General features: G+C 48.0%; 1 protein-coding gene across 4 annotated transcripts in view; it reads right to left on the bottom strand.

Annotated features, from left to right (window-relative positions):
• LOC119396011 (sodium-coupled monocarboxylate transporter 2) overlaps positions 1 to 12,577 on the bottom strand; it is a 293,281-nt gene that overhangs the window by 29,862 nt on the left and 250,842 nt on the right. Inside the window, exons 1-2 of one of the 4 annotated variants that reach the window (XM_037663041.2) lie at positions 8,573 to 8,815; positions 4,652 to 4,771 (exon numbers count right to left, since the gene is read on the bottom strand). The exons of 2 other annotated variants lie outside the window; for them this stretch is intronic. In XM_037663041.2, the coding sequence (XP_037518969.1) occupies positions 4,652 to 4,771; positions 8,573 to 8,791 (339 nt within the window). In that variant the 5' untranslated portion in view covers positions 8,792 to 8,815. Of the gene's footprint in view, positions 1 to 4,651; positions 4,772 to 8,572; positions 8,816 to 12,577 lie in introns of those variants that run through there. One more of the 4 variants, XM_049416867.1, reaches the window with a different exon arrangement.

Here is a 12,577-nt window from a genome sequence, read left to right as displayed (position 1 = left end):
GCAGTCCTACATTTTTACGTGGCTCCACATACAGCAGCTGTCTCGACTTGGCTTTTGTTTCACGAAGCTTAGTGAGGCATGCGGGGTGGTTCACGGACATAGAAACGCATGGGAGTGACCATATTCCCACATACGTCAAGATTAGAGGATTGTCACCTTCCAAGATACACGACACGATACGAAGAGTGGACTGGACGACATTTGAGTCTCGAATGGAAGATCAATGTCAAGACCACATACTAGACTTGGAACAGGCAATCAAGAGCACTGTACAGGTGTCTGTACGTACCTTCAACTGCTCTTCGAAATTCACGGACTTCGACCTAGAGTTGGAGAGACTTCGCGCAATCCGGCGACGTGCTGAAAGGAGGGTACCGACGCACGAAGGCCATTGACGATTTACGGACTGCCAGACGTATGCAGAAAAAGATCCAGCGCCGGTTGGATAAGGTCGAATTCCAACGCTGGACTGCTTTCTGCGAGTCGCTCGACCCTCGTAAGCCATTATCGCAGCTATGGAGGACGGTACGAGGTTTGCGGTCATCCCCCGTTCAGAGGTCTCCATTCAAGGCGTTAGGCATTTACCAAAAGCGACCAGATATTGACGTAGCAGAAGAATTCTGCGCCAGATTAACTGGACAACTTACAGCACCCGACAGTTTACAACTTTCGAACAGCTGTCCACCACCACGTGACCCCCGCATGGACCTCCCCTTCTCCATCCAAGAACTGAAGGCAGCGCTCGCTTCTTGCAAACGTTCGTCAGCGCCAGGACCTGACGGAATCTCCTACAGAGCCCTGTGTCATCTGGGTGAGCGCGCGAGACTTGCTCTGCTTGAGCTATATAACGAATCTTGGCAGGAGGGCACACTCCCCTTAAGTTGGAAAACAAGTCGTTTGGTACCACTGTTGAAGCCTGGCAAGTCACCGCTGGAACTGGCATCTTATCGTCCGATCGCATTGGCAAGTTGCGTGGGCAAAGTGATGGAGAGGATGATCCTCGGACGCCTGGAGTGGTACATGGAATACAATAACATCTACCCAGGTACCATGGCCGGCTTTCGCCGTGGTCGATCATCAATTGATAGCGTCATCGACCTAATCACCTTCGTGGAGCACGAGAAAGGCCGCAAGCGTCTTTGCGCTTCTTTGTTCCTCGACGTCAAAGGGGCCTATGACAACGTTACTCATGAAGCCGTCCTTGCCGCGCTAGAAGACGTCGGAGTGGGCGGTCGAATGTTCAAATGGATACGCAGCTACCTCTGCATGCGATCCTTTTTTGTGATCACGGAGGACGGGGACACTTCCCTACATTACAGTTATCGTGGTGTTCCCCAGGGCGGTGTGCTCAGCCCTGTGCTGTTCAATCTTACGCTGATTGCTCTCCATACACACCTGCCAAGCACTGTTTGTTTGTCAACTTACGCAGATGATATCTGCGTCTGGACATCTGCGGTAACTCGCCTGCAGCTGCGAGCGAGAATCCAGAGAGCAGCCACTCAAGTTGCTGTGTACCTCCGTGATCGAGGCCTGGAAATTTCTACCGGAAAGTGTGCTCTTCTGGCATTTACGCGCAAACCAATGTCTAACTACAGTGTATCAATCAATGGTCAAAGTATACCGTATTGTCGATCACACAAGTTCCTGGGTGTCATAATAGACAGAGAACTATCATGGAGTCCTCACGTCTCGTACCTGAAAAAGCGGTTGGCAGGCATTTCTCACCTCTTCAAGTTTTTCGCTGGAAAGACTTGGGGAATGTCGCCCAGTGCTATGTTACAACTGTACAGGGTGCTGTTTCTCGGTTTCCTGCGATACAGTTTGCCTGCATTAACTAACGCAAACAAGACAAGTCGACGCATGCTACAGAGTGTTCAGGCCCAGACCCTCCGGATTTGTTTAGGCCTGCCTCAAAGTGCTTCAACAGCGGCGACCATAGCCTTCGCCAAGGACCACCTCATAAAGACTCATATTGAGGTTGAAGCAATGAGGACCCACATAAGGCATCTTGCCCGGACACCACACCACCACCTAGCCTCTCTACCAGCGGACAGACCACGCACCTCCTTTTGCCGAACAGTAACCGCACACGGCGACTCTCTACCGACTGGCTTCACACCGGCGGCGAGACCTTCGGTTCCTCCATGGTGCCTAAAACAACCAGTCATCAACCTGACAATACCAGGCGTCCAGAAAAAACAAGATCTGTCAGCACCAGCTCTTAAACAGCTCGCTTTACTTCTATTGTACGAGAAGTATCACGACTCGACTCACGTCTACACTGACGGCTCCGTCCTACCGAGCAGTTCAACAGCGGCGGTCGTGATTCCAACGATCGCCACAACTATCAAGTTCAGGACGGCTCACCCAACAACATCGACGGCAGCAGAGCTCACAGCGCTTCGCGCCGCGCTGCTTTTCATTAACGACCAAATGAGAAAAAGGTGGACGATTTTCTGCGACTCCAAGGCGGCACTGCAGTCTCTACTGTCGACTTTACGCCGCGGTCCGCACGAACAATTGGTATTTGAGACTGCCGAGATGTTCCACAACCTCACCGAGAAAGGACATTGCATTACATTTCAATGGCTACCAAGTCACTGTGGGATTATCGGCAATGAACGGGCCGATCAAGCTGCCCGTTCAGCCCATACAGAGGACCGCGACCTGTCGATACCTCTTTCTAGGACAGACGCTGCTCGGAAGCTCCGCATGCTCGCTCGCCAATGCACCATGTCAAATTGGAATGAGCCACATTTCATGCATGCACGACTACACACCTTTGATCCAACGTTAAGCCTTCGACTGCCATCAAGACTTCGCCGAGGTGACGCTACCGTTCTCTGTAGATTATGGCTGGGCGTCGCGTTTACCCATGCGTATGCATTTCGCATAGGGATGGCCGACTCCACCGCCTGTGAACACTGCGGCGACGAAGAAACGATTCGGCATGTTCTGTGTGACTGTCCGAAGTATAGAACACAGAGACAATCTCTTTGCCATGCTCTCAACAAGATAGACGACCAGCCTCTATCAGAAGAAAGACTTTTACGCCATCGTCCGGACATAACGTCGCAGAAGAAGGCTTTACAAGCACTACTCGCCTTCCTGCGATCCACTGGCCTGTCAGAGCGCCTCTGAGCGGAACGCTCTTGTGTGTGTGTGGATGTGATTGTTTTTTTTGTTTTCTTTCTTATTATTTATTTTCTCTCTCTCGCTTTCAACCCCCTATTCCCCAACCCCAGTGCAGGGTAGCATACCGGATGCAAACTTCTGGTTAACCTCCCTGCCTTCCTCTGCTCTTCCTCTTCTTCTTAGTGAGAGCTGTCACGAGGATTTCCATACCTCTAAGCGTGGTCTAATCAGAATGACAATCTATTTGAATAATTGCTGGGTTTTAACGTCCCAAAACGAGGATATCATTATGATGGACGCCGTAGTGTAGGGCTCCGGAAACATTGACCACCTGGGATTCTTTAACGTGCACCTAAATCTAAGTACACGGGCCTCAAGCATTCTCGCTTCCAGCGAAAATGCGGCCACCGCGGCCGGGATTCGATCCCGCGACCTTCGGGTCAGCAGTCGAGCACCATAACCAATAGACCGCCGTGGCGGGTGACGACCTATTTCAGGCGTAATGCCTGCACTGAGGCACGCTGTTCCCAATCAGGAATGCGTTTCAGAAGGCCTTCTCATCGTGCATTGTTTATTAATCCAAGCAGATTTTTTAGAATGACACGTAGTGGATACGCCTTGTCGGGTAAATTACAGAAAAATCTGGGACAGCTATTCATTAGTGGTCCGAAGACCGAGGAAACAGCTGAGCTGGTGCCGATCCCCACCTCCTTTCCCTTCTCCTCACCTTCTCTTCCCTTTCCCACATCTTGCTATACTATGCTGTACAATACTACGCTTCACCTTCTCCCCACCTCCTTTCCCTGCTCTTCACACTCACCTCCCTTTCCCACCCTTTGCTCTACTATACTACACAAGACTATGCTATGTTTTACTCTCTCCACTCCCGCTTACCCTCCTCACCCTCACTTTCCTTTCCCACCCCCGGTCGAGATATTGCGATGCACGCGCAAGGCGCAGCTGCGCGTTCGAAGGTAGAGGCCGTTCGTGATGATGATGATAGTCTCTTGCGCACACTAGAGGGCCGAACCTCGAGCTTAAACAGCTGCGTTGTTAAATGTCTAAGAACGCATCCGCAACGAAGCGAAATTTCCACGTTAATGAATGCAGCTTGAAATTTCCATGTTAATGAATGTAAGACGCATCAGTCGTGGTCGGGAACTGCAGTAGAACTGTGCAGTCTACTTATCTCTTCATTCGCTCTGTGCTACGGCGTAGGGTCGCAGACAGACATTTTCTTCGGGGAGAGGGGGGTTCATCCACTCTCACTTTCGTGCGTGTGTTTGTATGTGTCCCCACTGGCTATGCCAATGCTATGACGGGTACTAGGGAAATCCAGAATTAAGTGACATTCTTAAACTTGTACGTGTTTTACTTGAAAAAGGTGACGGTACGAGCTCCTAGGTCGAGTTCCTTCGTGCGATTTAGGAGCCGGTAGGTTCCGAAACATTATATAACTCGAGGCAGTGACAGCAAGCCCTTAAATGTGTATCTCTGAGACGTGTGCAGCGCATACCTCGTTGATGCTGGTGATGTTGAGGCCATGGTAGACCGGCAGGAAAATGTACGCCGACAGGAGGACGCCGGCAGATGTGGCAAACACGCCCATCCAGAGCAACGAGCCTTGCATGAACACCTGCAGGTGGATGGGTGAGGTAATAAGAAAAGGAGCGAGAAAAAAACTATGTTGAGTAAGGCACGTCATAGTCATCGAAGCAGGTGCAACGGAAACAGATACCGGCCTACAATAATTAAAGCCGCTCACGCAATATCGTCTAGACCAGAACGCGGGAAATGCCCGTCGACATCCGCTGCTTCCATATGGCTTCCGGCCATATGGAAGTTTGGATCGTGTAATGCCGACAGTGAGCTGAAGCAATGTCGTAAAAATCAGCGTGTGCTCGCTGCGTTGTCACTGTTTCTCTGTTGGCAGATCTCTGTTGGCAATCAAGCAGATCGCTTGATTGAACGGTTTGTGCGACAGGAGTGGACGTTCTGTTGTCCACTAGCTTGCAGATTAAACTCCTCGCAGCGGTAGTATGACGATGAGTTCGAATCAAAGGTCCAGACTTTAACTGTTATTTGATTGCCTTATTAGCTCAATCTGCGGATATGAGTAACGAGCCGCCGACTCCTACATATATGTTCATGTGGAATATTACGAAAATCTGATAGGATACAGATAATGACGTCGACGACTCAGTCAGTCAGTCAGTCAATCAGTCAATCAATCAGTCAATCAATCAATCAATCAATCAATCAATCAATCAATCAATCAATCAATCAATCAATCAATCAATCAATCAATCAATCAATCAATCAATCAATCAATCAATCAATCAATCAATCGTTTCTAAACTAGGAACTGGTCCTTGAGTGGCCTTTTATATCGTTTAGACATTGCTCTCGTCAGGGTCTCTCGCCTTTATCGCGCATCGGAGCAAACGAGCAGCCGTACCAGACACACATTGACGGGTAATGGTAATCACGGTATACTGAAATAAAGATGTACAGTCAGCGTCATAAATTTAGATATCACAATACTCAAGAAAAAGCTCAATATTCCTGCTGCTTTGGCAGGCAGCTTTGAATTTAGATTTCCGGCCTGTTCTAAAATGCACTAACAACGTGTACAGTGCAGTTCGATCGAGTACAGTCACAAACTGCTGACAAATTCAAAGCTTTCTCAGACCTAGTGGTCTCTAAACTTTCGACGCCAACTGTACCTAATAACCGTAAGCTCTGAGTAGCGGCGCGCGTTTACAGCAAGAAGATGTGAACGACAGTGGAAAGGAAATGCAACCAAAGCGCCGAAAATAAAAGCAGGGACCAAGAAAATGATCATTGCAATACCATAACAGCCGAATTAAAATTATTAAATAATATTTGAAAAACAGCTCATTTTCGAGAAAATGCAAGGTGATATCCAGAACGACAACTTTACCTATAAATTGCGAAATACATAGGCAGAGGGATATACAGGGTGCCCAACTATCACGCAGCACTGTTTAAAAATAGACGAACGGTGTTACACAAAGGAAACCTAGTTCCTATTGTTCCTAGTACACTGGAGCAGCCACCACTACTTTTTTCGTTAATGATGTTCAATGAATTAGTCGTTATTATATTTGTAACTCGACAAGTACTCTCCCAGTTATCAAAATCTCAGTGAGGCATATGTAGGCATGTTCATGTGACATATCTAACTGCACTCTATTCAACGTACTATAATTGAGCGCTCATTTTTTCCGGTTGATAAAGAAAGCCCGCGAAATCTCAAAAAATGACACGTGACTAGACTCGCGCATCAGGAACCAGCGCCCTCATAAAGGCTCACTGTGAGAGCCAGTAGAAAGGAAAAAAAATGCAGAATGAAAAAAAAATATATGGATCGCCCTAACTGGCATTCCCCGGCCGAAGAAACGCGCCGCTTTGATCTTACAGTGTCAGGCCGTAATCAGGAAGGCGCTCTTGCCGCGTTATCAATTAGAACAGTCTGTCGTGAGATCTGGATAACGATAGTGCGTTTACAGTCGAGTGGAATGAATCCATGCAAGATTGCGACGCATGTTGGCACCCGACCTCTACCCTTGCCAAAGGGCGAAACGCTGTCTCTGGCAACGGACAACAGGCAAAGCGGTTACTTGCAGTAAGCTTATTTGAGGGCGCTGCTTTTTTTCTTTTTTTTTTGGCGGCTGGGAGTGTAGTCACGTGCTATTTTTCATATTTCGCCGGCTTTCCTTATCAGCCGGAAAAAAATGAGCACGCACTTAATGGGTTGTTGAAAATAGCGCAGTCAGATGTCATTTGAACATGCCTACGTATGCCTCATTCCCATTTTGATTAATTGCGTGAGTACTCGAAGGGTTACCAATGTAATTATTACTAATTAACTATACTTCATTAAAGAAAAAAAATTGTGGTGGCTACTCCAAACTACTGGGAAAAATATGCCCTAGGTTTGTTTCGCGTAAAGCCGTTCCTCTTTTTTAAAATCATGCTGCGTGATAGTAGGGACACCCTGTATATCCTCATTGCAACGCTTTTAGTCCACAAACCTTGATTCGCGTATTAACTTGAAAACGAAATCAACCGTGATTTTTATGTTGACAAGCATAATAGCACACTGGAGTCCTACTGAGTCTGATCTTAAACGTGGTATACGTGTGAGCGTACTCGATTGCTGAGCGTGCGCACTGGCCTCAAAATGACTTGCCTTTGTGAATTGACCGCGCTTACACGCAGCGGACATTTTTTTTTAAATATAGAATGACAAATACTGACAGCTCGTTTTGCTGTGTTTGCGTTTCGTTCCGGCGTTATACTATTTCACGCGTAAACACTTGGGACAAAATATGCTTAGCGAATATGCTTCGAGAGAAGATGCCGTTGCTCGCAGTGAGAGCCTTCTGATCAGAATCAGAATCATTTTTACTTCAAGAACATACTCCAAATCGGAGTGAGCGAGTTCAGAGCTGAAGCAATTGATAAATGCCGATCACTTGCTAGAGAATTTTGCCGGCCGGTTATGGCATACGTATGCGGTTAACATACAACGCATAGCTCAACTTTGAAACTTTGGTGTCCTGTCCGCGACCATTCCCGGCCTTAAATAAAATAGCTGTATCCCCCGTATTCTAGAACGTCCCTTCACTCGGCGCTCCACCTTGACTCGAGAATGTCGATGGCGGAATGTTCACTGCATATGAACAGGAATGTTCACTGCATATGAGCGATAGCCGGCATAATTTCGTGAGAACCACTGAGTCATTTTCAGTCGGGCGGCGGCGCTGCGCTCAGCTCTGACAAGTGAAGTGTGAAATTCGAGTCGAGGCTTGTTTGAGAATACGGGGGACAGTCTGCCGTCTAATCTGCAAGTGTTTCGAGTTGCTGTTTCTCTCGCGTGCTATCTCCATCTGTATCAGTTATCACTTTTACTGGCGTCCGTGCAAAGAAAGCAGAACAGAGTTTGCAGATCGAAAAATTCCGGCGTATAGAATTACGGGGTATAGAATATCTTAATGCGCTTGTGTTGAATAGGTATGAATGGCGATCCTATACTCATGACGTCACTAAGAGTCGCCAGCGAATGGCTGGCACTTGACAACGGCAGCCTGGACACTGCAGACAATATCGTCTTCATTTCACTTCCAATGCGGTTTCAGATCTCTTTAACGTGCACTCCATGCGCGGTGCGTGTACGAATAGTGCGTGTACATACTACATACATCCGTCAGTACGTGGGCCGCTACCGCCGCCGTCCGGGAATAGAACCCACGAATTTGTGCTTAACCGCACTGTACCGTTACCACTAAGTTATCGCGCAAGTTCCGACCCCACAGCCTTTCTTCGACGTGTGAAATTTTTGCATCAGTTATCCGCCTACGAGCCTCGCGGGTTCATTCATTCCTCCGGCACGGTGAAACTGGGCTCTCACCTGGGCAGGTAGGCCGAGCACGTTGACGGCCGAGAAGAAGCTGGCCATCATGGACAGCGAGACGGGCAGCCATCCCAGCTGTCCGCGGGCGGTGAGGAAGTGGCGGCTGCTCTGGCGGCGTCGGTCCTGCCACGCCACCCAGACGCCGATGGACACCGACAAAGCCAGCAAGGCCGCCAGCACCGTGTAGTCCACCACCGTGAATCCGCCGCTTGCCATGGCTCCTTCTCAGCTATAGCGTCTCGTGGGCCTTCCTTCGCAAAAAAGTGCGCAGGCCTCGTTGCGCAACGATTTCGTGCTCACGCGCGACAAGCAAAAAAAAAAAAAAGGAACGAGAAAGTTGGTCCGTGATTTGGGCCGTATCACGGGCACCACCGCGTAATGGAACCACCATTTATTCGCAGCGATAAAACGAGCAATTGTTGACGAGCTCCGTGGCCGAGCCTGGCAATATAACGTTGGCAAGAAGAAGAAAAAGAAACCGTGGAAAGCTATAAGTGCGACACACACACACACACACACACACACACACACACACACACACACACACACACACACACACACACACACACACACACACACACACACACACACACACACACACACACACACACACACACACACACACACACACACACACACACACACACACACACACACACACACACACACCACACACACACACACACACACACACACACACACACACACACACACACACACACACACACACACACACACACACACACACACACACACACACACACACACACACACACACACACACACACACACACACACACACACACACACACACACACACACACACACACACACACACACACACACACACACCACACACACACACACACACACACACACACACACACACACACACCACACACACACACACACACACACACACACCACACACACACACACACACACACACACACACACACACACACACCACACACACACACACACACACACACACACACACACACACACACACACACACACACACACACACACACACACACACACACACAAAGAGAATGAACTTCAGTTTGTCTGGAACTCGTTGGCGTTATCAACGCGGGATATGCGCAAATGCGAGTGGAGGAACCCGGACAGTGGAGTGCAAGCATGAAGGTTCTAGATACGGTGCTGAAGACGTCGATGGCACGGAGGCAACCGTGAGACTTTGACTGGAAGCACCAAATGTATACGAAGCGCAAAAAAAGGGGGGTGGGGAGGTGATAACGACGTGCTTTATCGCAGACGCGCGTGCACAGAGAGCGTAATCACGTGCTACCTGCCGGTAGCCCTTGATTACTACTCATTTGTCCGAGTGGTGCCAGATAAACTCTTGCACCAGCGCTTATAATAGACTTGTTTTTGTCGGGAGGAGGGCAACATGTTGATGGCCGAAATAGGCGTCTATCTGCGCAGCCTATTCTAGTTTCCAAAACCGAACACATTCTCCTTGAAACTTTCTCCCTTCGTCAACTCGTCGCTCACTACACAGAAGTTAATGCGTTCGAGCGCTCGGTGCAGAGTTGCCAGATGCTACCGAGCTAACAGGCAGATAATCATCACAAAAGAAGCCCCCAAAAAGCGACTGCGACTTTCGCGAGGAAGCCCAAGAGAAGCGGAAAGTTAATGAATTTTCTCATTCTTGAAAATGTTTTAATTACAATAAAAATGTCGCTCAAATGCGAAAGGGAGTTAAAAAAGATCCCTTTAATTATTTTGTACAGCGAAAATGTGCGCAACTATATGAACGAAAGCAGATATTTACTTTTAAAACTGTCTCAAGCAGGGGCGTAGCCAAGGGGGGGGAGGGGGGGTTGGGGGGGTTCAAACCCCCCCCGAAATTTTTCAATTTTGCTTGTGTATATATACACGCACACAGACAAACGCACGCACGAACATACATAAAGCATGGTTGAACCCCCCGCCCCCCCCCTCCGAAAAAAAAATTTCTGGCTACGCCCCTGGTCTCAAGGGTCTCCATTCGGTTGAATGCACGTTTGCCAGTGCATGATTAACGTTGCTTCTAGATTCCCCCAACCTATGTTTGACATCAACATTCAACTATATAATGTCATCGGCAAACGAACTATTAGTGAACGACAAACGCGCTATTGATGAACATGCAATTATCACTAAAACAACTATATTTACTGGCAAAATGCAGATAAGCCACCCTAAAAAACGCGACAAGCTACTATAAAATTCTACGAGCGACTCGGCAAAAAAAGAAGCTTAAATCCGCTTATGTAAGCGGCACTATGAACTCTGGCTTTGTGTTTAGTCGTCTTTGAATAAGAGCGGCGCATTCGCATTTCAATACCAAAAAGTTCTACACCGTCCGTAAACTGCTTACCATTTGCGGCTTATCGGAGCAGCGAGGCTGATAGCTGATCCCCTGTAAAATGGGTGTTCTTTATTGAATACCTCTTTCGCGTGGCAGCTGCTACGTATACCAAACGGGGAGATGTATGAACGACGTGCTATAGATGGATGGATGGATGCTATGAGCGTCCCCTTTATAACGGGGCGGTGACAAATGTGCCACCAGGCTCGAAAAAAAAAACCTTTTACTCTTTTTCCTTTTTTTTAGCGTCGGCCTAGTGTCTTTACTTCAATTAAAACTAATTTACTCCAGAAGAAAAAAAAAAAACCTTAAGTTTTCAGCTCCGTTCTGTGCCCTTTACGGCAGAATGTCCTTATTTTTTTCCCATTATTTATTTTTGTCCTTTCTCTCTAGTTTTCTGCCACCAATACTCTAACCGTCTCTTACTTATTTCAATCGCGGGTGTGTTCAGCTTTCCATTGTCTCTAAAACCCAAGGCGTCATGTAGGCTCGTGCCCAAACGTACACCTGGGTGGATGTCTCCACATTCAATCAGAACATGCTCCGCCGTTTCCTGATCTTCCCCCCAGCACGTGCATTGTTCTTCTTCTTTACTGAATCTCGCTTTATAACTACCCGTTCTAAGGCAACCCGATCTCGCTTCAAACAGTAAAGCGCTCCCCATTGAATTGTCGTAAAATGCCTCCCTCCTTATTTCATTTTTGCCCCTTCGGTAGTTACTCAAAGCCGGTTTTTTCTCCATAGCTGCCATCCAGTAAATCCTCTCCGCCTCTCTGACTTTTCGCTTAACGCTCTTTGTTGACACACTGCTTACACTACCAGCCGTATATTTACCAGTGAGCCTCCTAGTTCTTTTTCTCCACTGTGTGTCCACGCTCTTCCTTTACAAGTAACGGAACACCTTCTCTGCCCATCTACTCTCCTTCATATTCCTTAGCCTTTCTTCGAACCTTATTTTGCTCTGAGCCTCCCTCGCCTCAAAACCTGCCCATCCCATATCGCCCTTTACAGCCTCATTTGTCGTGTTCCCGTGAGCACCCAACGCGAGGCGTCCCACAGTCCTTTGATTTATATCCATTCCCGATTGCACCTCTGCCCTCATGCACACCACTGAGTTCCCAAAAGTAAGCCCCGGAACCATTACACATTTCCACAGACCTCGAAGCACCTCGTACCTATTGTATCCCCACAATGCTCTGCGCTTCATTATTGCAGCATTCCTCTTTCCTTTTGCTGCTGAGGCTTTTTCCTGTACCTCCATGTACCTGTCACCCTCATTTATCCATACTCCGAGGTACTTGTATTCGCTCACCCTCGGTATTTCTTGGCCCTGTATTGACACCGCCTGATCACAAGGGTCATTGAATACCATCAATCCACATTTTGTTACACTAAATCCTAGTCCTAGAGCTTCCCCTTCCCTTCCGCATATATCCGCCAGCTGCTGTATATCCTCTCGACTGTCAGCAAATAAGACAATATCGTCAGCATAAAATAATCCTGGAAGCTTCTGCTCAATCATCACGCCGCCCTGTTTGTGTGACAGATTAAAACCAAAGTTGCTACCTTCTAGCGCTTTTTCCATATTCACCATGTACAGCATGAATAACAGCGGGGACAAA

The sequence above is a fragment of the Rhipicephalus sanguineus genome, chromosome 6 (assembly GCF_013339695.2).
Source record: "Rhipicephalus sanguineus isolate Rsan-2018 chromosome 6, BIME_Rsan_1.4, whole genome shotgun sequence".
Lineage (NCBI taxonomy): Eukaryota > Metazoa > Arthropoda > Arachnida > Ixodida > Ixodidae > Rhipicephalus > Rhipicephalus sanguineus.
Note: the sequence above shows the minus strand (reverse complement) of the source record. Positions and strands in the feature narration are given on the sequence as shown.